The sequence below is a fragment of the Grammomys surdaster genome, unplaced genomic scaffold (assembly GCF_004785775.1).
Source record: "Grammomys surdaster isolate TR1022 unplaced genomic scaffold, NIH_TR_1.0 125984, whole genome shotgun sequence".
In the NCBI taxonomy this organism is placed as follows: domain Eukaryota; kingdom Metazoa; phylum Chordata; class Mammalia; order Rodentia; family Muridae; genus Grammomys; species Grammomys surdaster.
The window spans coordinates 4,184,369-4,212,103 of NW_021620800.1; the positions used below are offsets into that span (position 1 = coordinate 4,184,369).

At 46.4% G+C, this 27,735-nt stretch overlaps 1 protein-coding gene across 2 annotated transcripts; it reads left to right on the forward strand.

The window, feature by feature from the left end:
* The first annotated feature begins 761 nt into the window (after window positions 1–761).
* Window positions 762–27,643, forward strand: Uba2 (ubiquitin like modifier activating enzyme 2). 2 transcript variants are annotated; one of them, XM_028754177.1, is made up of 17 exons: window positions 762–959; window positions 3,804–3,887; window positions 4,853–4,923; window positions 5,825–5,889; window positions 7,170–7,270; window positions 9,673–9,794; window positions 10,564–10,631; window positions 11,384–11,505; window positions 12,634–12,733; window positions 13,546–13,709; window positions 17,198–17,291; window positions 17,384–17,496; window positions 20,208–20,363; window positions 21,468–21,564; window positions 23,345–23,450; window positions 25,426–25,562; window positions 26,832–27,643. In XM_028754177.1, exons 1-17 carry the CDS (start codon window positions 822–824, stop codon window positions 27,011–27,013), a joined length of 1,920 nt encoding a protein of 639 aa, XP_028610010.1. In that variant the 5' UTR covers window positions 762–821; the 3' UTR covers window positions 27,014–27,643. The 2 variants fall into 2 exon arrangements, with proteins under 2 accessions (XP_028610010.1, XP_028610011.1); XM_028754178.1 differs by lacking the exon at window positions 762–959 and adding an exon at window positions 3,369–3,477.
* The last annotated feature ends 92 nt before the right edge of the window (window positions 27,644–27,735 follow it).

A 27,735-nucleotide genomic window follows, 5' to 3' on the forward strand; every position in this document is an offset into this window, starting at 1 on the left:
CTCAGCATGCTCACCTTAGTAATGGACTCTGGAAACTAAGACAACATCTTTAGTCCATGCTGTCCAATTTTCTTTGTGAGAGTTGGCTGGGTCCTATCCTCTGCTGATACATACATATCTTCGATACACACACACACACACACACACACACACATATATATATTACACACACACATATATATATACCTTAGATATACACGCACACACATATATACACACATATACATATATATACACATGTATATACACACACACATATATATATCTTGGATATACACAAACACACACACACATCTGTCTTGGATACACATATACACACACATATGTCTTTGATACACACACACAGTTCTTGATTTGAAAGTGCTCCTTTCATGTAGGGTCATAGCTTTGTTTTTCGAGACAGGGTTTCTCTGTGTAGCCCTGGCTGTCCTGGAACTCACTCTGTAGACCAGGCTGGCCTCGAACTCAGAAATCCACCTGCCTCTGCCTCCCAAGTGCTGGGATTAAAGGCGTGCGCCACCACTGCCCGGCGGGTCATAGCTTTTTTTTTTAACCCTTAAATAAGGAGCTTTTGTTGGGAGTTCAAACCGAGGTTTTTAGAAGGAGACCCTAGGCATCTCAGGCTGAGAGCTGGTCTGTGCTCCTCTGCAAGTGTATGTGAGAAGTCATCCAGGTCTCAGGGTGTCGCCTGGGCCCATGCTGGGGCGGGCCGGCGGACGCAGTGCGCAGGAGCGGAAGCTACGCCGCCCTTCCCCCACCGACTTCCGGCTGCCGCTGGTTCTCCCGCCTCCGACTGTGCCGCGGCTCGTGGACGTCCCGCCATGGCACTGTCGCGGGGGTTGCCCCGGGAGCTGGCCGAGGCGGTGTCCGGCGGGCGGGTGCTGGTGGTTGGCGCGGGCGGGATCGGCTGTGAGCTACTCAAGAACCTGGTGCTCACTGGCTTCTCCCACATCGACCTGGTGAGGCCCGGGCTCCGGGTGTGAATGGCGGTCTGCCTGCGGGGCCTGGGTTCTGGGCGGGAGTCAGGGCGGCGCGGCCCGAGAGGCCTGGGGTTAGGATCACCGTGCGGGAAATGGGTTGGTGAGACGCCGGACTCCGGCTCCCCGGACCTCCTGTTCGCCGGCCTCGGCTTCCCGGGCCTGCGTGCGCCGCCTCCCGAGGCGCTTTCCCCAGTTACACTGGGGATACGAGAAGAGACCCTGTAGACGCTGTGACTTTAATTCGAATATGCCCCTAACTTAAAATAACGATCCCGCGGCAGAGCGGTTTGCAGCCACCAGCCACAGCAGCCCGGGCGTGCACACATGCATTCATTCCCGAGTCTGCCACCGGCCTCCAGGTTGCAAGTGCTGTCTGCATCCCGTTTTATTTTTAACAGATGAGGAAAGTGAGTCGCTATGAGGTTGAGTAACTTACCCTGGGGGGACGCCGCAAGTGGTTGGATAGACTCCTTAGGGGCTCGCGCGCCTCTGGGCTGGGCGTAGTGCAGATCCGTGTTTATGTCATTAAAGATACTCCTTGGGGATTGCACGATTGGGTGACAACCTGTAATTCATGCAATCGGGAGACTGTAGAATCGGAAGTTTGAGGTCCGATTGGGCTATGTAGCAACATCTTAACCAAGAAATTTTTTTTTAAAGTTTTTTTGGTTGTCAGGATTCTTAAGTTTTGCGTTTGTGTAATGTGCAATGACAGGAAGCCGCTGTAATTTGTGAGTGTGTTGGAGATAGTATCTGAACCTTGGATGTGAATTGAAGATGCCTTAAGGTTTAGCAGAAACACGGGATGAAATTGCCAGTGTCAGGGTTTAAGCCGGGGCAGAATTGGAGGGAAGCATTCTTTACTGGTCAGGTCCATAGAAAATACAGTATGCTCGTGACGCTTGACGCTACTTTAAGAGTAGATTTTTGCGGTAGACTGGAGTGAGTTGGAAAATAAATGCCTGTTCTCTGTTTTAATTGTTTTTCTTTGGTTAAATTTTTGTAGTGAGCTTTGAAGTACTAATGAATATTTCAGCGATTATGTTTTGTAGTTTTCACAAGCTGCTCTAAACTGCTAGAGGATGTTTGATAATGACAACATTTTGTTGTTTGTGTAAGTTTGTCGAAATACAATGCAAATGATGTTAGCTGCTTCTTTTCTTTCAAGTAGCAGTTAGACTAAATTTTATTATTACTTAAAATTTTTCCCTTTAGTTTATGTGTAATGGACCTTTTGCCTGCATTGTGTATTGCCTGGTGTTAGTATTCTGTCTAGACTCCACCTCCACAGTTACTTGGCAATAGCCAGGTATGCTCCTCCCCACAAGTTACCTGGCAACAGCTGGGTAGGCCTGCCCACTATAAAAGGCCTCCTCTCTCTCTTGCCCCCTTACTTCCGCCGCCTGCAGGTTGCCCTCTCCCCTCTCCCCTTCCCTTCCCCCTCTCTCCATGTGGTCATGGCCGGCCTCTACTCCTCTACCTCTCTGCTCTCTCTCTCTCCTCTTCCCTATCTCCTAAATAAACTTCCCCTCGGGGAACCGTCTGGTCTGCTGTGGTCTGTTCCAAGCTACGCGCCAAAATCTAACACCTGGTGCCCCCAGAGGCCAGAAGGGGCCATTGGATCCCCTGGAGCTGGTGTTAGTCATGGCTGTGACCCACCAAGTCGGGACTGAGAATTGAGCCCCTGGTCCCTACACAAGAGCGACCAGCACTCTTTTAACTATTGAGCCATCTCCAGCTCCTAGACTAGATTTTAAACTTGACTTACTTATTTTTTACCATACATAGGACATTTTCTTCGACGGCCCTAAGTCGAAGTAAATCACGAGTAATCACGAGTGAATGTGTATGTAAAGAATTAGAGTGAGCGTGGTGGCTCACATCTCTAATCCCAGCACTAGGAGGCAGAGGCAGGCTGATGTCTGTATGTTCCGGGCCAGCCTGCTCTACAAAGAGAGTTCCAGGAGAGCTGAGGCTGTTACCCAGAGAGACCATCTCAAAAAAATCAAAAAGAAAGAAAGCAAGCAAGCAACTAATGTTTTCCATATCTGATTACCACATCGCTTAATGAAAAATGACATGGCACAGTAAATTAGAAATTATCAGATAGATGAGTGTTTGTGTGTGGAGGTCAGAGGACAGCTTCAAGGTTTGTTCTCCCAGGGCATTGTCCAGCAGTTTCTGAGGCAGGGTCTCTTGCTGCCCTGGAACTCTGCAGATGTTCTAGGCTGACTGGCTAGTGAGTCCAGGAATTCCTCCTAGCCCCACTGCCCTGGCTCTGGGATTGCAAAGGATTGGCACTGTGCCCAGCTTGTTTTAATGTGGATTCTGGGGTATCAAACCCTGCTCCTTGTAGCTAGCAGGGCAGCCACTTTACTGCCTTCAATCTCCTTTGCCTAGAAAACTTTATTTACTATATTTTGAGGCAGAGTCTCTGCGTGTAGTCCTGGTTGGTCCGGAACTCATTATGGAGACCATACTGACGTCCAGCTAACAGGTAACCAAGTGTACCACCTTGCCCACCCAGAAATTTTTATATTTTTAATCAAAGCTTTTATGATATCTAAGGAATTCCCCAAAATATTTGCAAGGGTCGTGATTAAATAAACAAAAAATTAGCCATCTCTAATGCACTCTTGAATTTACCTTAGACTTAAGTGCTCTTCTTCCCATAATCTTTAAATGCAGTTTTTACCCGTTTAACAGTTTGGGTGTGACTTGTCCAGGAAAGCACTCTGGCTGCTGGTTAGCGCTGGGTTACGAACGCTGAAGGCAGTGATGTTGCTCAGACTCTGAGACTTACCTGAATTTCTGCATTTGTAGATCGATCTGGACACTATCGATGTCAGCAATCTCAACAGGCAGTTCTTGTTTCAAAAGAAACATGTTGGAAGATCAAAGGCTCAGGTAACTTTCTCATACTGCACTTAGGACCTGTGTGCAAGCTTTTGACCAAGCTTTCAATTAACAGGCATGACTCCTGTAGAGGAGAGGGTGGATGAAGCTGGTCTTTTTGTTTTTGTTCCTATGATTAACGTTTCCTTTACTTATTACAGGGGCACAAGTGTGCGCCATTTGCATGGGAATGGAAGTCAGTATAACTGGGTCAGCCCTCTCCTCCCACCGGGTGTCCTGGGGATTGAACTCTGCTGACCAGGCACTACCCACCGAGCCTTCACCACACAAACCTACCTCTTGAATCCCAAAGAGCGAAAAGAATAAGGGAGTGACCCATGTCCCTGCTGTCTGAAAGGAAATGCAAGCAGTTGTCCTTAGTCCTGTAATTGGGATATCTTTTGTATCCTCTTCATATTGAAGTTTGTTCTTTTACATCCCAGGGAGAAAAGGTTTTGAATATCTCCCCTGCACTCTGTCCTGCCTGGCCCTCCCTCTATTGCAGTTGTTTTTATTCTGTTGCAGCTCCTTTCTCAGCAGACGGTTTTGCTGTGTGGACTTTTTGGACTCAGTCCTCCCCGTGGCAGCAGCCTTTCCTGAGCTGCCGTCGCGTCTTTGTAGCTAAGTTTACCTGGGTGGTCACCGAAGGCTTCTTAGGCTCTTAAGTGAATGATCAGCAGTTGTGGCAGTTTCAGTTTTGTTTTGTTTTGTACTGCAGGGAATACACAGTGCTCTTCCTGAGTTAGAGCCCAGGCCTCTTGGTGTCCATTTTTTCTGAAGCTTGCCATTCTTGTAGAAGTGTGTACAGTCACATGTAGGGGAAAATTAATTTTATGAATACAAATATTCTTGATGCGATCTTACCACCGTGTTTGCACATTAATGACCACATTATAGGTGAAGCATCCACACGTATTTCAGTCAGATTTCAAATGCCAGCACGAATGTTAGCAGTGATTTGCTGTTGCTTTTCTCAGGTCGCCAAAGAGAGTGTGCTCCAGTTCCACCCGCAAGCAAACATCGAGGCCCACCACGACAGCATCATGAAGTATGCACATCATTTTGTGACAAAGTAGTGCTATGAATTTTTAATTAAATCTTTAAAGTGTAAGGTATTTTTATCTGGCATGTATGTGAGCCCCGAGTCATTCTGCATTTTTAGGATGTCTGTGCCCACATCAGTGCCATTGTTATTAGCACTTGGTGTGCATTTGAGTTCTTTAGCTGAAAGATGTTTTAATGTCAGTGAGGACCTTAATCGGAAGCTTAGAAAGACCTGTGCTTTGCCCGAGGATCCTCCAAGGCTGTGTATAGTATGTGTCCGACTGTACCTACTACAGTGACGACAGATAAGTCTGTCCTTGTGGAAGTGTCAAAGCAAGGTTCCGTGGATGTGCCCCCCGTCCCTATAAGAAGGGCCAGAATTGGAGAGAGCCCTATACTTTCTCAGGGCATTTGTGTCTTGGGCTATTTCTAATTTTCTGGATGTTTGCTTTGCAGACCTTCCTATTGCCCTATGACTCTCTTACCCTGTGCCTCTTTCCCATTGCTGCTAAAAGCAGAGCCCCGAGGGGCCTGAACCCGGCCTGATGGTGACCATGTGAGGTGAAGCCCTAGGCCCAGCAGATCCTGGGAATGTGCTCCTAGTGTGTTCCCAGGCACTTGCTGCCCTGAGAAGGAGGGTGGGAGGCACACGTGAGGCTAGACCAGCTCTCTGCCAGTTGAGGAGTTTGTCTTGGGGCCTTAGGTAGCTGGTCAGAAAGGAGAGAGGTTTGAGAATAGTTCCTTTAGAATGTGTTTATGTTAGGACAGTCCCAGCTTTCCTGTGTCTGTGGCATACACTCCTGCCAACAGTTATTTTTACAGTTATTTATCCTTTTCAGGACGATACTGAGGAAATCATACGTGAGGCCAGTTTTGGTGACCTTTTCCCCCGTTTTGCTTTTCAGCCCAGACTACAATGTGGAGTTTTTCCGACAGTTTATATTGGTTATGAACGCATTGGATAACAGAGGTAAGGCGGCCCGTGTCTCACGTCTCATTGTTTCCCCCAGGCAGACAAAGGGTTAGAGGTCGTGTCCAAGTGTGAGTGAGAACTTAGGAGACCCAGGAAACAAGAACCACTGGGGTTTGGGGGTGTGTGACAGTCTCACTCTACCCCAAGCCAGTTTGGAAGTCACTATGTTCCCTGAGACTGGCCCTAAACTGGTAGCAATCTTCCTGTCTCTCAGTCTTTGTCGTAAGCTTCTGGCTCCCAGTTTAGGCTTCTCCAGATAAAAGCTGTGACTCTAGAATTACTCTAGCTATGCCTGGACTACAAGATCCTAGGCCAGATCTTCACAGGTGTAACATGTTTTTTCTGGAAAGCCAGGCATGGTGGGCACGTCTTTTATCCCAGTACTTAGGAGGCAGATGTAGGTGAATCTCTGAGTTCAAGTCTAGTCTGCCCTGTATAGCAAGCTGTGGGCCAGCCAGGGACCATGTGGTGAAGCAACAAAGTAATGTGCAAAGTGTGCGTAGTGATTACTAAAAGGGAGGACACTGACAGCCGGAAGGGCTCTTGGACCTGGCTCCGTCTTCTGTCTCCCTCATCCACCATGGGTTACATGATGGTGGAGTGGTAGCATGTTACAGTGCGTGAGAATGGTTTGTGTGGGTTACATGAAGGTGGAGTGGTAGCATGTTACAGTGCGTGAGAATGGTTTGTGCAGCTGTCTTACCTTCTTACTGCATTTGATGATTTTCCTTTACATTTATTTCTGTGAATGGGTGTCTTGTCTGCGTGTGTGTTTGTGTAATGTGGGCTGTCCCAGCGTTCAGACTCCAAAAGAGGAAGCCAGATCCCCTGGACTGGAGTTACAGGCAGTTTTGAGCCACCTTGTAGGTACTGGGAACCGAACCCTGGATTCTCTGGCTGGAAGAACAACCAGTATTCTTAACTGCTGAGCCATCTTTTCAGCCCTGCTTCGAATATTGTAGAAGTACCTTGAATCACACCCAGGGCCTTACACGTGCCAGACAGGCTGCACTCACAGCCCCAGCACTTGGGAATCCTTTCTAGAAGTCTGTCTAGAGTGAATATGCAATATTAATTCTTCAGTAGTTTTGCTGGGTATCCCTGCAGTGACCAAGGCTGTGTTGTGGCCCTAACAGGCAGAAGTGGTCAAGTGACAGTCAAGTCACATTCCCACTGTTACAGTAAGCGTGTGCTTTATGGAAAGCAAGAAATGTTCGTAATTGTCCTCTGAACTTGTTGGTTTCATCAGAAACTTGCTCACCACTGTTTTCTTTCAGCTGCACGGAACCATGTGAATCGGATGTGTCTGGCCGCCGACGTGCCTCTCATCGAGAGCGGGACTGCTGGGTACCTCGGACAGGTGACCACTATCAAGAAGGTGAGGAGACATTGTTTGGTTCTCCACTTACTTACTTGAGACCTGGGAAGGAAAGGAACTTTGGGTTTGTTTAGAGGAAATAGGTCAGCATCCAAGGTATAGAGATTTCATGCCAGATAAGACACGATGATGCTTGGGTGTCTGGCTCCATTCTGTTCCCAGTAGGTTCCTCCCCTCAAACAAGGGTACTCTAAGGCAAAGGAAGAGAGCTTTTGACTCTGGGCTGCTTTGTTACCTTAGTTTATCTGTTCACATCCTTAACACCAAGCCGGGCGTGGTGCAGACAACTTTAATCCCAGCACTTGGGAGGCAGAGGCAGGTGGACCACTGAGATCAAGGGCAGCCTGGTCTACAGAGTGAGCCCCAAGATAGCCAGGGCTATACAGAGAAACCCTGTCTCAAATAACCAAAAAAAAAAAAAGGAAAGACCAAAATTAACAAACAACAACAAATCCTTAGACTGACTGACATAACAAATTGTACAAAAATTCTTAGTCATGGACTTTGTATCATGTTGTAGATGACAGACAATAAATAAGAACTTTAAAAGTTTCAGTGAGCCAGGCATGGTGGCACAAACCTTTAATCCCAGCAACAGGAAGCAGAGACGATAGGATCTGATTTCAAGGCCACCCTGGTCTATACAGTGAGATCCAGTCTCAAAACAAATTATAACTTACTTTTGGGTTAATGAGCCGGCTCAGCAGGGCTTGCTGCCAAGCTAACCCACCTGAGCTTGAGCCCTTGACCCACATGTTGGACCCAAACTCCCACAAGCTGTCGTGGTTTCCACACACATGCAGTAGTGCTCCTGTGCACGTACGCACGCACACACACACACACACACACACACACACTAAAAGTAACTTCTGGTTTGGGGAGTCTAGTTCAGCGGTAGGATTGGTTAGTCCTGAATCCAGGTCAGTGATGTTAATTTTGTCTAAAGGAGTCTGGGTGTGCAGGTCTGAGGGGATCTGAGACCAAGGCTGAAACATGGTGAAATACTTTCAACATTTTAGTAAAACTAAAGAGCAGAGGAGGATGCTGGGCACTTGCTGACCTCTGGTCGTAAGACCCTGGGATGGGAATTGGTCTGCTTTTCAGGAAATAAACAGTAAAGACTACGTTTGAAGAATTCCTTTGCAAGTTCGAAGCTGTTTTTAAAAAGTACCTAAAATGGGCTGGCTTGTCTGGTAATTTTTTGACTGGGGGTTTCTGTTAACAAAGTGGCCCTTTCTTCTGTTGTAACTTAGTCTTGGACACTTATTCTTTGTATTCTGCAGAGGTTGTCACGTGTGTTGGGGCATAGAATCAGTGGGGGCTTAGGTGTCTTTGGGCGCATCAAGGCAGGTGCTCTCTTTGTTCCCCCACTGTGACACAAACCATGGCAGCTTGTTGGTGGCCTCGTCTAAGACATTGTGTTGGAAGATGAGGGGCACAACAGTATTGTGGAACAAGTCCTGAACCTACCATTAATGTATATTAAAACCACTTGTGGGTTTTGATTCTTTTTTTGTTTTGTTTTTAAAGATTTATTTATTTCATGTATGAGTACACTGTAGCTGTCTTCAGACACAGCAGAAGAGGGCATCAGATCCCATTACAGATGGTTGTGAGCCACCACGTGGTTGCTGGGAATTGAACTCAGGACCTCTGGAAGAGCAGTCAGTGCTCTTAACCGCTGAGCCATCTCTCCAGCCCCGGTTTTGATTCTTTAGCTGTTAGTGGAAGGACACTGTCGTTCGTGCTTCTGTGTGAAGGCTGCGGTGCAGATGTGCTGAGGTCGAGGTTCATCTGACGGCCCCACATGGGAGCCCTGCCATTTCACACATCTCGGTGTCTGTGGAGACTGACCGTCATCCTGGTGTACTCGTTTTTTTGAGACTTTAAGGGTATGGGGTTTGGGATATGAGGATATTTAGGGTATTAGCAGATAAAAATCTGTTAATTTTCATTGATATCCTTAAATATGTGGCTAGAAAGCTCTTGGATTTTTGTTGTTGTTTTGTTTTTGAGATTTGTTTATTATGTATACAGCATCCTGCCTGCATGTATACCTCCACACCAGAAGAGGGCACCAGATCTCATTGCAGATAATTGTAAGCCACCACGTGGCTGCTGGGAACTGAACTCGGGACCTCTGGAAGAACAGCCAGTTCTCGTAACCTCTGAGCCGTCTCTCCAGCCCTCTTTATAGTAGAGAGTCCTGGTTCCATCTTACCTATGGCTGTGGTCACTTCATTTAGCCTTTGTATTCTGACTAGACTCTTTATGTGTACAGTAAGCGTTTTGAAGTCACTAACATTTAAAATTTTTCTTGACAACATAAAACCCAATTGGCATGTGGAGTGTACCCCATAACCTTCGTAGGGTAACCACTTCCCCGTGTCCTAATGTTATAGGGTGTGACTGAGTGTTACGAATGTCATCCTAAGCCTACCCAGAGAACGTTCCCTGGCTGTACGATTCGGAACACACCTTCAGAACCTATCCATTGCATCGTGTGGGCCAAGTATTTGTTCAAGTAAGACTTATATCTTTCTGGCGTATTTTCAGAACTGATCATGGAAAGTGAGGCCATTTTTACTTAAATACTCTAAAAACGTGTTTACACTGGTTAAATATGGTGAGGAGACAGCAGTGGCTTTCCTGGGTCTCATTCAGACAGCATTCTTAGCATGCTGTGGGCGAAATTGTAGATGTTTAGTCTGGTATTGGACACAGGCATGCAACTAAGTTCGTACGAATGTATATATTTGGAAATATGAAAACATACTTATAAATAACCCATTGGTTAAACAAGAAATCACAATGGAAGTTAAAAATACTTAGCGGGGCTGAAACTCAGTGGCATAGTATTTGCTTGGTATGCCTGAGGCCGTGGTTTGGATCTCTAACCCTGTTGAGTAACCATCCACAACCAACTCTAATGTGTAATGTTTGTGGAACAGTTAGCCAAGGGTGCCCTGTAAGTGTCCTGGTGTTCTTCGACAAGGAAGCCTTCACATCTCTGCTAATACAGTTTCATATTGGAAGATTTGGAACCTAGCCAGTAGATGTGGATACACATCTCAGATCTAGCCTTAGTGCCGTGAGCAAACAGCATGATCAGATTCCAGTGCCGCGGTAGCCCTAGAATTGTGGACTTGATTGTAGCCCTAGAATTGATTCATCAATTGTTTGCTATATCCCTGCTAAGAATTTGGACTACTGTAAATTAGTTATTTGTGGAGCAGTAAGCACATTAGTTCCAAATGCCTATGGCTAAAAGTTGACTCTTCTGAAATCTGTAGCCAGCTGTTTGGAGAGGAGGATGCTGATCAAGAGGTGTCTCCTGACAGAGCGGACCCTGAAGCTGCCTGTAAGTGACTGGTGCCTTTCTCTGCTCACTCACTGACTGCTTGTGACATATTTAATAGTGGTACCTAAGGAAAGAGTCTTTGTATGTGGCCCTTATCTTGAAACTCCTGGGTGGACTTGGTTGTCCTGGAGCTCAGAGAGGTCCATCTGCCACTGCCTCTCAGCACAGGGCGTGGAGGTATGCACGGCCATGCCCGTCCTCCCATTGCCAGTTTTAAGCCCTTTAACTAAGGAATAGCTGCATTTCACTGATGGAGAAAGGAAGAGGAGACGTTTCTCAGGTCTAGTCAGTTGGGTTGCTAGTAGTGGTGCCCTGTTCTGTTTATAGGGCTGTGCTTTACACTTTTACTCGTGTGCTCTTAGAGACGGGGTCACGGGGCTGGAGAGCTAGATGACTCCGGTTCAGAGTACTGTCTGCTCTTCTAGAGGACCTGGGTTCAGTTCCCAGCATCCACATGTTGCCTCACAACCTTTTGTAACTCCAGTTCCAAGGGATGTCATACTCTCTTCTGGCCTCCAAGGGCAAAGTCAGCCATTTGGTGCACATACACACATGCAACTCAAACCACCCACGCATGTAAAGGGAACATGTAAATTCAATTTACAAAAACATGGAGGCACAAAAAGACACTGGTGTTCATGTTACTGTCCTGGAGCTCTGAATGGGTTGCACACAGCTGACTTGCATGAGGGACTTTCCTCGCACAGGTGAGAACTTAATCCTGTGTTGAAGATACGATGCTTGTTTTGTAGGGGAACCAACAGAGGCTGAAGCCCGAGCCCGAGCGTCTAATGAAGATGGAGACATTAAGCGTATTTCCACTAAGGAGTGGGCTAAGTCAACTGGATATGATCCAGTTAAACTGTTTACCAAGGTGAGGCGGCTTCCTTGCTCCTCCTCCCTATCTAATTTTTTCCCCTCCCTCTTTTCTGCAGTTTATGTGTAGAAATGTTTGGCATCCAAGTGTGTGTGCACCATGTGTATGCTGGTGTTCAGCTCAGAAGTGGGGGTCTGAGCAGAGAGAACTTGAGTTATGGATGGTCATGAGCCGCCACATGGGTGCTGGGAACTGAACCCCAGTCCTCTGCAAAAGCTACAAGAGTTCTCAACAGGTACTGGTAGTGTATGACTCTAATCCCAGCACTCAGGAAGTGGAGGCAGGAGGATCTCTGTGAGTTCAAGAACAGTCAGGGCTACACAGAAACCCTGTCTTGAAAAAAAACTACCAAAAAAAAGTGTTCTTAACCCTTGAAGCATCTCTCCAGCCCCAGGGCTCGCACAGCTGATAAGCATGACCACCACTGAGCTGTGTCTCAGTGAGGCTTACTTCCTTTTCTTTTTTAACTTAGTGCAATGTATTTAGAAGGTCTTGCATCTCTTTCCTGCCCAGATCCTCTTAGCAGTTCAGTTACCTGCTCTAAGTCACCCTCAAATTCTAAGTCCTTTATTCTTGGTGTATACTGTTGTCTGCTGATTGTTTCCTGAGCAGTCTCCAGGCTATTTGTGATTGGGACACCCAGTTACTACTCAAGCTAGGCCTCACTGCTGTTGGTTTTCATAATTACAGAACCCTTAGCTCTTCTTAGCCACCCTAGAATCTCCAAACTGTTTATAAATTTAAGATGTTCCCTAACCCCAACCCCAAAACAAAAAGGGCAGAAATGGAGCACAAAACCTCAGAGAATATCACCACATACAGAGTATTGAGAGACTGGGTTGCAGTTTATTGAGCCCTTTAGTTTGTGTTACTGGGCTTTGGACTGACCTATGGAGTGGTTGTGGGGCTGTAGGAGGGCCTGGGCGGCCAGCAGAACTGAGGGTGCTGTACCCCTGCTTCAGATATTTTGATCTTTCCCTGTGGTGTTGGAAATTGTTATTCTGCTTACTTATGTTGGGCCTTTAAGCCTGATTTCGTGGCATAATTTTAGTAAATCAACCTAATTTGGTCTATTTTTATCAACTCTATAGGCTCTATAGGATTAATAGGATTTGTTTATTTCAGCTTTTTAAAGATGATATTAGGTATCTGCTGACAATGGACAAACTCTGGCGCAAGAGGAAACCTCCAGTTCCACTGGACTGGGCTGAAGTTCAGAGTCAAGGTAAAGAATGTAGCTAGCTTCTCTCCTACCTACCCCGGGAGCCGGCAGCTAAAGTGCTGTGTGTCTGCATGAGAGTAGTTGGGTCCAACAGCACTTCAGCAGGAGTTCCTGGCACCCTCTTAGTCACCCCAGCAGAACCCTGCTCTCACAAGCTGCCTGTTGTCTGTGCTCTGCTTTACTTTGTTTTTCTTTTTAATTGATTCATTATTCCTGAAAGTGTCGTGGCGGTTGTATATACAGATCTGCCTTTGTACTCTTGTGATTGTTTCTTTAAGATTTAGTTTAGAAACACAATTTTAAAATTTATATTCATGGAAATAAAACAATTGTAGTGACTACTTATTTGTCACTGGGATATTGTACTTTATGTGAACTATGCTGCAGCTCACAGTGTGCTCGAACTTATAATAAAGAGTAACACTGGTCATGTGGAATCGTGACTGACAGCTTCCACTTCGAGTGTTAACCGTGCTGGGCATAATAGGATGCTCACACTTCCCCTTGTATTTATTTGCTAGCCGTGTGGGTATGTGCACATGAGTGTGAGTTCTCACCAAGGCCAGAAGAGCAGCCAGTTCTCGTATCTGCAGTCATGTCTCCAGCCCTGCCATTATAATTCTTTAAGTCCCCAAAATGCCATGAGATCCTGACGTGGTGTTAGAGCATCCGCAGCCTCTGCATTTTCTTTGCATACATGCTCATAGTGACACTATGGAGAAGAAATTTATCTCTTTGTAAATCCTAATGGCCATAAGTTGAATCTGTTGAATAGAGCAAGATGGAGTTTATTAAACATTCTTGTTCATTTTTAGGAGAAGAAGCCAATGCCGATCAACAAAATGAGCCCCAGTTGGGTTTGAAAGACCAGCAGGTTCTGGATGTGAAGAGCTATGCAAGTCTGTTTTCAAAGAGCATCGAGACTCTGAGAGTCCACTTAGCCGAGAAGGGGGATGGAGCTGAGCTCATCTGGGATAAGGTCTGTCTGGAAATGTGTCCCTCACTTAGACTCACGTGTGTCCTTCCTGTGCTCCAGAGACGCTAACAGTTTGGGGTGTTGCATGCTTTATTTGAATGCCTTCATCTCCAGTTGTTCTGTTAGAATTCAAATTTTCTGTGCATAAACTTAAATATCACAAAATTGTATTTTGGCTTCTAGTAACAGATTCATGTTTTTTATGGTTATATTGACTAGAACATAATTTATTCCAGTGGGATGTCTGACTGACTTAGAAAAACAGATGTTAAGTCCTCTGCCTTTGGAGGCAGCAGCTCATTTGCCTGATTTAACCTAAAAAACATTTTTTTTGAGGCCAGGCAGTGGTGGCGCATGCCTCCCAGCACTTGGGAGGTGGAGGCAGGAGGATTTCTGAGTTGGAGGCCAGCCTGGTCTACAGAGTGAGTTCCAGGACAGCCAGGGCTACACAGAGAAACCCTGTCTCAAAAAACCAAAAAGAAAAAGAAAGAAATTTTTTGTCTTCGTATCTTCACACACACACACACACACACACACGCGACAGAGCCTAGGCCCTTGTCTGTGCTGAGGCACACTAGCAGCTTATGCAACAAGGTCTTAGTGGGTAGTCCTATAACATGCTTAACAGTTGAAAGCATGTGCTGCCACATTCAGCTCTAAGATTGCCTTTCTGTTGAAGTGAGTAGGATATTTCAGAAGTCTTGGAGAGAAAAGCTAGGTCTAGCCCATTCCTGTACTCCCAGTACTTGGGAGGCTGGGGTAGATTACCATGTTTGAGGCCGTCCTAGCTTAGGCTAGAGAGTGAGCTTGTCTCAAAAGCAAATCAGAAAGGCCTCTTAATACACAAATAAGATGGCATTGTGTTGGTTTTGTTGTGTCTGAGACACAGGGTCTGTCCTCCAAGCTGGCCTCAGAGACCTCACATGTGCACATCACGTTGCCCAGTTCAAGTGGTGTTGGAGATTGAATTCAGGGCCTCACACTTTAGGGGGATACGCTACCAAGTTAGTTTTGTTCTTGGGAAGACATAGTTTTTCTTAAGTGAGAGTTCATTGACATTAATTGGCATTTTAATTGCAGGTGAAATTGGTTACATGACAGTTTGTTTACTCCTACAGTGACAAAGTTTTGCTGTGGGGGCTGAGGATGTGTCTGTAGCTCTTTAGTGGAGTGCTTACTTGCTTGGCATGCATGGGCCCTGGGTTTGATCCCTCCCCACCATGGGAAGGGAAGGAAAGATTTGCTATGGGTCTCAGAATAGGGAAAAATGATTGCCCATTTTTAGAATCCTCAGATAACTGTGTCCACAAACTTTGAAACTTTGGTTGAAAGACATCTAAAACAAAGCTAGGGAATTTAGATTTTTGAAATTCTTATAAACACTAGTCTCTTGGGTTTATGTGATATAAATGGTAGGTTTTTAAATATTTTCTTTGTTGTTATTCTAGTGATTTGGAAAGTTTCTCTTACTTCACTAAGGCCAAATAAGGAGCCTGGAGCCGAGCGCGGCTGCCTTGTAACTAACTGCACCTCGTGGTGTAGGGACAGTTCTAGAGATGTGCCTTGTGCTTCGCTTTTTATGTGTGTGAGTGTGTGTGCAAGGCATGCATGCCTGCTATCCAGACAGGCAGAGCCCTGGAGCTGGAGTTAGAGGTGGGCTGGTTGTGAGCCATCATGTGGTGCTGGCTGGCAATTGAAATCGGGCTCTCCAGAAAGCAGCCCGTGCTCTAAACCCGATCTCCAGTTCCTCAGGCTGTTTCCTTAAGAATTAAGGTTTGGGGCTGGAGAGATGGCTCAGTGGTTAAGAGCACTGACGCCTCCTCCAGTGGTCCTGAATTCAATTCCCAGCAACTACATGATGGCTCACAACCATCTGTAATGGAATCCGATGCCCTCTTCTGGTGTGTGTCTGAAGACAGCCATAGTGTACTCACGTACATAAAATAAATAAATCTTTAAAAAAAAATAAAAGAAAGGATAAAGGGTTATTGTAGCCAGGTGTGGTAGTGCACATCTTTAATCCCAGCGCTCAGGAGGCAGGTGGATCTCTCTGAATTGAGACCAGCCTGCTCTACAATTTGAGTTCCAGGACAGCCAGGGCTACCCTGAGAAACCCTGTCTTCAGAAACAAAAATAATTAAAGAAGGACATTTTCTAGAGCAAACCTGCTACATCTCACTACCAAAGTAGAGTAGGCAGCCTGACGTGACGGCTCAAGCCTTCAGTCCCAGTGCTCAGAGGCGTAAGCAGATAGGTCCGAGTTCACACATACACAGCAAGTTCCAGAATAGCCAGGGATATGTGGTGAGACACCCTCCCCCACTCCTCTCCCTCCCAACCCCCAAAGGCTACCACTTAGTCATTTCTCAGCAGCTCTCGCTATGCACAAGGTATCTGCTCAGCTCTAGCCTGAGAGGTCACAGCCACAGCAGGGGAAGACTGTGCTGGGGGGCTTTGCAGACACTGGAGCAGGTCCTGAGAGTTTACAGCCACAGCTGAGGAAGACCGTGCTGGGGGCCTTTGCAGACACTGGAGCAGGCTATCCTTGCCTGGATTCTCTGTGTGTCTAGCAGCCTCACTACTAAACGGGCCCAGAGAGTGCATCTGGTTTTGTTGTGGGTGTTCTGGTTTTTTGAGACAAGGTTTCTCTCTGTACACCTGGCTGACCTAGAACTTGCTTTATATACCAGGCTGGCCTCAACTCACAGAGATCTACCTGCCTCTACCTCCTGAGTGCTGGGATTAAAGGTGTGAGGCACCCCCACCCCCACCCCCCGTTTTGTTGTTGTTGTTTTTAAAGGTTTTTGTGAGCACACTCTCAGTCTCTTCAGAAGAGACAGAGCATTGGATCCCATTACAGATGGTTGTGAGCCACCATGTGGTTGCTGGGAATTGAACTCAGGACCTCTGGAAGAGCAGCCGGTGCTCTTAACTGCTGAGTCATATCTGTAGCCACAGCTTTGTTGTTTTTTTTTTTTTTTTTTTTTTGGAAGATATGCTTATTTTTCATTTCATATGTGTAAGTGTTGTGCTTGCACATGTATGTGTGTTCCCTATGTGTCTGTCCTGCAGCAGTCTGAAAGCAGTAGTGAATGTCTTGAACTGTTGTTGTAGATGCTATGACTGTCATGTGGATGCTGGAAGCCGAGCTCTGGTCCTCTAAGGGCTGTAAGTTCTGATAACCGACTGGGCCATCTTTCCAGTTCACACTGTGTTTGTTTAAGCAGGAATGCTTTCCTAGCAAGCACGGTGGTTATAAGTGTTCTTGGCAGACTATCTTCCTGGACCAGAGAAGCAGATGGGCCCCTGCCCTCACAGTCAGCCTCTGCGTTACCTGCTGTGAGGCCTCACGTGTCAGCCTCTGGTTTAGGTTTCCCATGTTCTGGCTGTGTGGCTACAAGATGACACACCTGTAAATGTGGCTGTTTGGGAGATAATGCCAGTGAAAAGACTTTGACTGGACAAAGCCTTGTCATTTGTGTCATTGGCAGGATGACCCACCTGCGATGGATTTTGTCACTTCTGCTGCAAACCTCAGGATGCACATTTTCAGCATGAATATGAAGAGCAGGTTTGATATAAAATGTAAGTTGTTTGTACTTTAGGTTGTATCATCAACAAACCCATGTACAACTTTTCTTTTGGCCACTGAACATGTTTGTCTCTCTGTCCTCTAGCAATGGCGGGGAATATCATTCCTGCTATAGCTACTACGAATGCAGTGATCGCCGGCTTGATAGTGTTGGAAGGATTAAAGATTTTATCTGGAAAAATAGACCAGTGTAGAACTGTGAGTAATGTTTCATTTTGTTTTTTTGAGATAATCTCTCATTATGTTGTCCTGACTGATCTGTGTGGACCAGGCTGCCTCGAACTAACAGAGACCCACCTGCCGCTGCCTCCTGAGTTCTAAGATCTAAGGCATGTGCCTCTCTTGTGCTAGGTGCACTAAGAAATGACTTTGGAATTTAAAGACTAAGTCTCATGTAGCCCAGGCTAGCCTTGAACTCACTGTGTAGCTGAGGATGACTTGAAAAGATCCCTGAGAGTATGTGTACCTCTCACCCCACTCCCAGCTTGACTCTTTTTTTTTTTTTTACTTTTATTTTAGGCTGACATGTTTTTAACTTCTAAGAATTTTTTCTTTTATGAACTTTTTATAGCAGACAATGCTGGCTATTAACATTATGGATGTATCTTTTTGGTGGCTGTTTGTGCTTAACTTATAAATATCAAGTGGACTGATAATGTTTAGCCTAAGTGTTTACAGTAATTCTGACTTTCCTTAGTTGGATGCTGGCACTAAAGCTGGCTTTTGTCCATGGTAAGCATGTACTCTGCCATGTGTTCTGGCTGTGGCTTCAGTTGTATGTTACTACCGCTGATTGCCTTGCTACACTTTTTCTTGTGCAACCTCAGGTCACATGGGTCTCTTCTCCTCTTGCTTCCGGTCTTGTTCTGTGCCCAAGATTCAGTACAGGGAAAAGCTATAGGCTGAGCTATCTAGTTCAGTTCAGCTATTCTAGCACAAACTTCTCTCTACACTGATTCAAACTGGCTTCTCTCAACTTCTGACTGAATTGCTCTGCTTGGCCTCAAACTAACTCTAGCTATCTGTTCTAATCTGGCTCCTCACTCTCTGGCTCATCTGTCTTCGCCTGTGTCTAGCTTGTTCTCTCTCTGTGCAACTGTCCTGGTAAAACTATCTCCTCTCATCTCCTCTCCTCCCTCCCACCCCAGCTCCCTCAAATAGCTTCTCTTTCTATTCTCATGAGAGCTGGTCATATCCTATTCTGTCAAATCTTTCTCTGATTCTTTGTCTGCCACTCAGTTAGACATCACTTTCAGACATGGCTGCTGCAAACGATCTTTATTTTCATTGTTTGGGATTACAGGTGTGTGCTAAGGGGTATCTGTAGTCCAGCCAGAGTAGCCACGCTGCTAGATTAGAATCCTTCTACATGGTTGAGGTTTTTTTAGTCGGGGGCTTTATTACTGTGAAGAAACACCATAACTACAGCACAGCAACTCTTTTAAAAAAGGAAGACATTTCGTTGGGGCTGGCTTAGAGTTTAGAAGCTTACTCCACTCTCATCATGCTAGAAAGCATGGTGACATGCAGGTAGACATGGTGCTGGAGAGGTAGCTAAGGTCCTGTGTCTGGATTGGCAGGTAGCTGGAAAAGAAGAGACACACTAGTCCTGGCTTGAGCTTCTGAGACCTCAAAACCTGCCCCTAGTAACGTACCTCCTCCAACAAGGCCATACTCCCAATAGCACCAGTCTCTAGGAGCCTAGAGGGGACATTTTCATTGAAACTACGGAACCCAGGGTAAAAATTTCTTTTTTAGGTTTATGCCTGTGTATGTGGGTGTGTTTAAATTTCTAGTACCTTCAGAGGTCAGAAGAGAGTGTCAGATCATTTGGTGTCAGATCAGGTGGTAAGATGCCATGTGAGTTTGAGGATTTGAGCCCAGGTCTTTTGAATGGTCTTAACTGCTGAGTCCTCTCTCTAGTCCTCAAGCAGGTTGGCTTTTTGAGACAGTCTCACTATGTGAGCACACTGGCCTGGGCTTTCGTATGTAGGCTAGGCTGGTCTCAAAGCTCACGAGGTCATTTCTGTCTCCCAGGTTCTGGGATTAAAAATGTGTGCCATCACACCCAGCTTCAATGTTACTTTTTAAATTTGCTTTTGTCCTTAATTTTGTTACTCTTGTTTGTTTGGGTAATAGAGTCATAGTATTACTATAAGAAGTACATCATTTTTCTTCATAAAAATGTTACCATAATCATCAGTTTATGTTAGGGAATTCCTGGCGTCTGAAAGCATTGTCATGGAATGCCTCAGTGAGTTGGTCTTGTTGAGAAGCACAAGGAGGCACAAGCCCTTGGGTGGCTCAGCCTTTACTTTTGCCACACGTAAGTTATATGTCTGGGGTATGTGCTTACTAAAGAGATGTGTGTCCATTAAGCCCAGCCTTCTCCATGGTAGCTGATCAGCAAAAGATACAACACCATGCCTTTTATAATGTCATGATTTCCTATGTCCCTTTTGACATGTAGAGAAGACTTTTGAAGCCATTTATGATTGGGTATACAATAAACTAGACTTTAAAGCTGGGACATGGTGGCATATACTTTTTTTTTTTTTTTTTTTTTTTTGTTTTTCGAGACAGGGTTTCTCTGTATAGCCCGGGCTGTCCTGGAACTCACTCTGTAGACCAGGCTGGCCTCGAACTCAGAAATCCGCCTGCCTCTGCCTCCCGAGTGCTGGGATTAAAGGCGTGCGCCACCACCGCCCGGCGGTGGCATATACTTTTAATCTCAGCACCTGAGAGGCTAAGGCAGGGAGATCCCAGTTGGAGGCCAGCCTGGTCTACAGAGCAAGTTCAGGATAGTCAGGCCAAAAAAAAAAGAGGAAAGAAAGAAAAGATGTTTACATTTATGTATAAGAATGGTAACTCAGTGTTTCTGATTCCTGCCTGTGTTTTTTTCTCTGAAGATTTTTTTGAATAAGCAGCCAAACCCAAGAAAGAAGCTCTTGGTGCCCTGTGCATTGGATCCTCCCAACACCAACTGTTACGTTTGTGCCAGCAAGCCAGAGGTGACCGTGCGGCTGAATGTTCACAAGGTGACTGTCCTCACCTTACAGGATAAGGCAAGTACAAGGACTGCTTCTCCTTCCCTCTTAGCAGTGAGTCCAGGGTGGGGTGTGCCCTGGACAGCCCGAGCTGCTGCGTGGGGAGAGCATCTCCTGTGATGGCTTCCCAGTCCAGATCCCCATCAGCCTCTGTGTTTCTGGGACATGTCTCCTGTCTGAAAGCACAGGTATACCTGTCTAGACTATGTATCGCATACGTCTGTGGTGATAAGCAGGAGGTAGGCAGTAGATAAAGTCCAGATGTCTGAGAAGTGACGCGCTCTGCAGGTGGCCTGGTTTGAGTGAACAAATACTTGAGTGAGCCCGAGTACCTTCACTTTCTCTCAGGACAAAGACCCAGTAGTGACCTTACCTTGCAGGGTGTGTGACTTGCTGTTTCTTAGAACATGGTGTTGGTTGGTATTTACTGTGGGGCTGAAAGGACTGAATGCAGTGCTGACACTTGGGGAGTTTCCTTTTTTAGTAGGTGGGATATAACAGTGTGGTCTCTTGCATCTTGAAACATGAAGGGAGACACTGTTTGAAGTGGGATTCAGTTAGCCATTCTTTTGTCTGTCAAACACTTTTCATGGCAGTTGCCATGGAGACTGAGATGAAATGTGGCAGATGTGAAGCCTGAGCCTAGTGTGAGGGAGGAGGAGGGAGCCTCTCCAGGCTCTCAAGCTGCACCTGCCCTGCATCCATGGGCAGTGGGGTGGAGTGTGGGCAACCTCTTAGTTTCCTGCAGCCATGTTTACCATGTAGTCATGTCTTACCATGTAGGTAAGACTGTGTGTGTGCGCGCGTGTGCGCCTATCTGCCTGTTCTCAGAAGCAGACAGGATATTAAAGGATAACTGAGGCCAGAGAAAGACTGGGTGAGCCAGATAAACCTGAAGACCCAGTCCCTTGGTGGAAGGAGGGACCCAGTTGTAAAAGCTTTAACCTGGTCTGTGCTTGTGTACTGTGGCACTTGTCCATATGCATTCACATGCACATACCACACGCATAGCAATTATGTAGTAAGTAACTCTGCAGTGGAGAAGTAAATGTACAGAACCGCAGTATAGGTTTCTTATGGTCTTTACCTACATTGATTAATATTTAATTTTTCCACTTTTAGATAGTGAAAGAAAAGTTCGCTATGGTGGCACCAGATGTCCAAATTGAAGATGGGAAAGGCACAATCCTGATATCTTCAGAAGAGGGAGAGACAGAAGGTACCACCCGAGCTCTTCTCCTTCCCTGGCAACTCCTAGGGAGGGAGGAGCTGGGCTCTCTGCTCACTGCATGGGTTAGCATCAGGGAGGGAGGGCTGGGCTCTCTGCTCACTGCAGGGGTTACCATGGTGTTTGCTGTCACAGTCATGGCGGTTGCTGCTTGTGGGAGGTGTTCAGATTCAGAAACTTTCTGGTGTTGATGTATCTCAGCAACTTGTCAGTGACCCAGTACACAGATTCTGGCATATTGAAAGCCTTTTTGTTCATTTCCAAGGGCACCTTGCCTATTTCTTAGGCCTTATGGCTAGGTTGGTGGTGAACATACTCTTTAGGCTGTTAGCCACACTGGGGAGTGTAAATCTAAGGTGTTTTTTTTTTTTTTCCAAGAGTGGCAAAGTCAGATCACACACAGAAGACTGGTACCTGCTAGGTCAGTTACTCTACAGCTGAACTTGGCTCCAGCTCTAAGATTTTTGTTTTGTTTTGAGACAGGGTTTCTCTGTGTAGTTCTTGCTGTCCTGGAACTCACTCTATAGATCAGGCTAGCCTCGAACTCTTGAACTCAGAAATCCACCTGCCTCTGCCTCCCAAGTGCTGGGATTAAAGGCGTACGCCACCACCGCCCGGCTAAGATTTCTTGATTTCATGTCAGGGCAGGACTAGTTTGTGGATAGATGCCAGCTTGGCCTGCATCAACAGCTAGGTTCCATCCCAACAATGCCTCAGCCAGCTGTGCTAGCACGTACCAGTCTCATTCCTCAAACGGAAAAGGAGCAGGAGGGCCAGAAGGTCAAGGCCAGTCTTCCTGCGTGGTAAATCTGAAGCCAGCCAGGCATGGGAGTGCGTGCCTTGATCATGGATGGCACTTGGGACACAGAGGCAGAAGGATCTGTGAGTTTGAGATCAGCCTGGTCTATAAAGTTAGGTCTTACCTCCCCCGAAAAGGCTGCAGGATTCTTGCTGGTAGTAGTTTTGCTTGTTGAGAAGTTATTTGAGGTATTAATTAGGTTGTGTGTGATTAGAGGTCATATGTTGGCTGGCTATTTTGGGAGTCTGGTTTAATATTCGAGCCATATTCTAGACAGCTGTCCTCACCCTGAAGAAAAGTTTATCTACTGTTTGGTCCTGTTAGTTACTAAAGAATTCTTTGAACTATTGTAGATCATCTTGGGAGTGAAATGTAGTAACGCATGCTGAGGGAGCTCTGCCACCTCAGGACTCCAGAGGCAGTTTGCTTTGAATGGGATGTTGTTATGGGTCCTTTGTACTCACTCCACTTGAAGTACTTATGGTAGGTGACTGAGTGCTCAGGGCTGAACTTCTAAGTGCCTGATAGCACACTTAGTTTGCTGTGACTAAAAGTGCCACAGCCTGGGGCATTTAACCCTCTCCTCACTGTGTCTTTGTGTAGTCTCTGTGACGGGTGTGCACCCTGCTCTGAGTGGCCAGGCTTCTATATGGACCCTTTTTTAAAAAAAATCTAAGTAAACGTCTTGTGTAGCCCAGGCTGGCCAGAAAATAACCTTGGCCTTTTGATTCCCTGCCTCCACCTCCCAAATTCCAGGGTTGCAGGCGTGTGAAAGCCTGTTTTTAACTAGTTACCACTTGTATAAAGCTGTGTCTTCAGACTCAGTCACTTTCTCGAGCACTGTGGGTCCGGGCCTGAGAATGCCGATTTCTAAGGAATGCAGTTCAGCCATAATGGATTTGGCTTTTTAATAACTAACTCACCCACGCTGTGAAAACATAATTGTAACATCTTCATTCTGTTCACATCTAGCTAATAACCCCAAGAAGTTGTCTGATTTTGGAATCAGAAACGGCAGCCGACTTCAGGCAGACGACTTCCTTCAGGACTACACTTTGCTGATCAACATTCTTCATAGGTAGGAACTGGTAGTTCTAAAATGTAAAACGAGCCAGGGATCTCTATGTAGAAGCTCCATTGCTCAGTGGAGCTGCACAGGGGCTGCACCTACAGAGAATGCTAGGATTCAGAAATACAAGGATAGACTGCAGTTTGAGGACGAGTAGAGGCTGATAGGATGGCTGCCGCCACCGTCATCTCTGTGGTGCTGTGAGATGGCTCGGGTTAACTGTGCTTTCAGACCTGACTTCAGTTCCCAGAGAACATTGGTAAAAGGAGAGCTCCCACTACCACAGGTCTTCTGACTCCACTTATGTGCTGTGAGAAACATGGGAAATACATTTTTTAATTCTGAAGGTATAAAGTAATAAACTTTTGAGGCAAATTTGTAAAGATACATTTATTTTCTTAATTCAGCTATATATAATAAGATCTTGCTGAGTTTTTCATTTTTTTGGTTTTTGAGACAGGGTTTCTCTGTGTAGCCCTGGCTGTCATGGAACTCACTCTGTAGACCAGGCTGGCCTTGAACTCAGAAATCCGCCTGCCTCTGCCTCCCAAGTGCTGGGATTAAAGGCGTGCACCACCACCACCCGGCAGTTTTTCACATTTTTAAAAATTACATGTATTCTGTGTGTGGGGGGGGGGCTGAGCGTGTGTACACACACACACCATGCATGGTGACAGTACAAACGTGGAAGTCGGAATAGCTGACTTCAGCTGGGTGAAGTGGGTTTTATGTGTGTATGGGTGTTTGTTTTGTCTGCATGTATGTCTGTGTGCTGTGTTTGGGCAGTGTATAGATTCCCTGGAACTAAAGTTACGGGTGGTTGTGAGCCTCCATGTGGGTCCTAGGAGTGGAGCCCAGGTCTGCTGGAAGGGCAGCCAGTGAGTGCTCTTAACTTTTGAGCCATCCAGCCAGTCCCTGTAAGTGTACTTTAAATGTGGTCTTGCCTGGTGTTCAAAGTGTTAATAGCACTATAAATTCTACTAAGTTACATAATGGACTCAAAGCTAGCTGGCAGTGGTACGCTCTCCCTGCCTTCACTGGGGCACTAGCTGGGAGCAGTGGCAGCTCATGCTTACTTGTAAAAGAAACAGCAGGAGTAGACAGAGCGGTCAAGTGTCCGAGGAACAGCACAGTTAGGGGAGGGCTTTTTTTTTTTTTTTTGGTTTTTGGTTTTTCGAGACAGCGTTTCTCTGTGTAGCCCTGGCTGTCCTGGAACTCACTCTGTAGACCAGGCTGGCCTTGAACTCAGAAATCCGCCTGCCTCTGCCTCCCAAGTGCTGGGATTAAAGGTGTGCATCACCACCGCCCGGTTAGGCTTGAAGGGTTTATGTCTGTCTTTCTCATCCTGTGTTAACTCTCAGGACAGAGCTGCCTTTAAAAATGTGCATCCTCTGTTCACCTAGATGCATACAATCTGATGTGCATTTTGGAGCTCATGTGTGAGAGTGGGGAGTTGTCTATAAAGCTGGGAAAACCCAGAAACCACAAACCCCATCCCCAGAACACCGAGGTCGAGTTGCAAATGGAGTGAAGGGTCTTTGGGCACAGCAGTAGGAGAAAGGACATACAGACTTGCTGGGCTGCAGGACTTCTGCCTTAGTTCTCTGCGTGATCAGGACATAAAGATTTCTGAGTTCAAGGCCAGCCTGGTCTACAGAGTGAGTTCCAGGACAGCCAGGGCTACACAGAGAAACGCTGTCTCGAAAAACCAAAAACCAAAAAAAAAAAAAAAAGCCCTCCCCTAACTGTGCTGTTCCTCGGACACTTGACCGCTCTGTCCACTCCTGCTGTTTCTTTTACAAGTAAGCTCAGCCTCTATCACTTGAGTTAGAGAAGCACTGGTCTGGTCTTCTTGAGAGTGTTCTGGAAATCAGAACCTTCCAGGGGTCGCAGCGTGCATTCTGAGCTGTGAGGATGGATGTCCCTGCTCCTTCACTGTGCTGTGCACAGCACAGTCTGTTTACAGCCTCTGTCTCTTTTTCAGTGAGGATCTTGGAAAAGATGTTGAATTTGAGGTAGTTGGTGACGCCCCTGAAAAGGTGGGGCCAAAACAAGCTGAAGAGGCTGCCAAGAGCATTGCCAATGGCAGCGATGACGGTGCCCAGCCTTCCACCTCCACAGGTGAGTCACCGCCAAGCCAGAGGACCTGAACCAGCCGGACTCTGATGGACACTGACTGTAAAATACCAAGGCTGAGTTGGTTTGGAATTGCTTCTACATTGGGGCTTGGAGTTTTATGAGTCATGAAGATATTTATCGACCAGAGGATGTCCCTAGAGCAGTTTTCTGATTCTCCGCAGCAAGCTGTGGGTTCATTTCTCGGTCCCATGCTCTGTTCTGCTTAAGGAGCCTACTTAAGCTGTTTATGTGGAAGCCATAACCCGTGCATCTGGCTCTTTGAGCAGGTGCTTCCAGGGTGGCCGTGGGCTTCCAGGAAGGTGGGTACCTAAGCACAGCCCACCTGAGAGTGTTCCCAGAGGTCCTGCTGACACCTGGTACCTTTCAGATACCCGACTCTTTGCTGCTCTGTGGTTGGACCAGTACCTCTCCTGAGCTCACCTCTGTTTTGTGCAGGAAACTGAAGGCTAACTGTTTCTAACTTCTGTTTCCCTTTATGTGAGCGCTTGGCTTTTGGAGTTCTTAAGAATGTTTGCTCTGGCCTGTAGCATCCTCTGAGAATTTAGGGGTAAACTTGGAGGCTGTAGAAGTGGCCCTCTTGGGCTGGTCTGTGCTCTTGCCTCTCAACAGGAGCACTGTCTGTAAGACCAAAGTCCTTAACTCCTACTGTGAAACAAACCCTGACCCTCTTACTGTGGGCAGGTTCTGAAGGCTATAGGGAAGGTGCGGTTCTGTTTTAAGTTTGCACATGAAGACACACTGTCTTTGGGGGTAGGGTTAAAGAGCACAAGTGTGGGGGTCTCTGCTTGTGGCTATAGGGAGCCCATCTCTGTCCCTCTGGGTCCTTTCCAGAAGTGGGATAATGATGTTGTCTTCTTTATAGGATGGTTAGATGAGTTTGTACACAGTGCTCAGAGCAGTCCCTGGCGGCTGTAAGTGGCTTGTGGCTGTTGCTGCTCTTTCCTCTAGTAGGGTGCCCCTCCCCTTCTCAGTGGGGACTCTCTCAGGGGGCATGATGATGCATTTGAATTATATGCTAGTCACAATTTTTTGTTTTGCTTGGAAAAAAATAGAGAATTGCCCTGGGTCAGTTTGTCTTCTCAGTAACAGCCCTTCTCCTAAATGTAGACGTGCTCATTACAGCAGACACCGAGACAGCTTCGGTGGGGGCGGGGGCCTGGATGCAGAGTGAGCTTTCTGCTGCGGGAGGCCATGGTGAGCCACTGACACCTCCCACACATCACTCTTCTTTGCTTTGTTTTCCAAAATAAGCACAAGAGCAAGACGATGTGCTCATAGTTGATTCAGATGAAGAAGGCCCTTCAAATAGCGCTGACTGCAGTGGGGACGACAGGGCCCGAAAGCGGAAACTGGAAGAGAAGGAGGGTGCCTGCACCAAGAAGTCCCGCTTGGAGCAGACAGAAGAGCTGGATGACGTCATAGCATTAGACTGAGCAAGCTCCTGCCCTTGATCTGGTCAGAGCCGAAAGTTACATCCTTTGTTGCAGAGGGAAAGCACAAGCTGTGGTGGCTTTGGTGGTCCCGCTCCTGTGAAAGCGTTCATTTGCTGAGACTGTTAGAGACTGTTGCTATATTGAGGTAGGAATAGAATTTGCGACCCTTTGAGCAAAGCTGGGTGGAGCAGTGATGAGCTGCAAGAACACGGGCGTGCATGTCGCCTTCCCTGTAAATAGCCTTAGCTATCATTTCCTAGTGGAAAACACTGTGGGGTAGGAACGCTGCAACCTGGGTATAAATATTATGCCTTTATTTTTGGCTAGAGAAGAGTTATTTTTAGCCTAGATCTAACCATTTTCATACTCTTACCTGAAAGATTCACAGAAGTGTCAAGTGCTATGCATTGAAACTTGTTTTTTAGACGTTACCTGGCACTGTGTATATTAATGTAAAACAATGTTAATTTACTCAGATTTTCAGTTTGTACTGCCTGGTATGTCTGTGTAAGAAGCCAATTTTTGTGTATTTGTTACAGTTTCAGGTTATTTATATTTGATGTTTTGTAAACTCAAACAACAAATATACTGTACTTATGGACCAAATAAACGATGTCTACATACTTGTCATCGGCGGCGGCTGCTAGTGGGCGTGTCTGCCGCGGGCTGAGGGCTGCCTCTGGGCTGCGGAGCTGCTTGCTTGATAAGGTGCTTGCTATGCA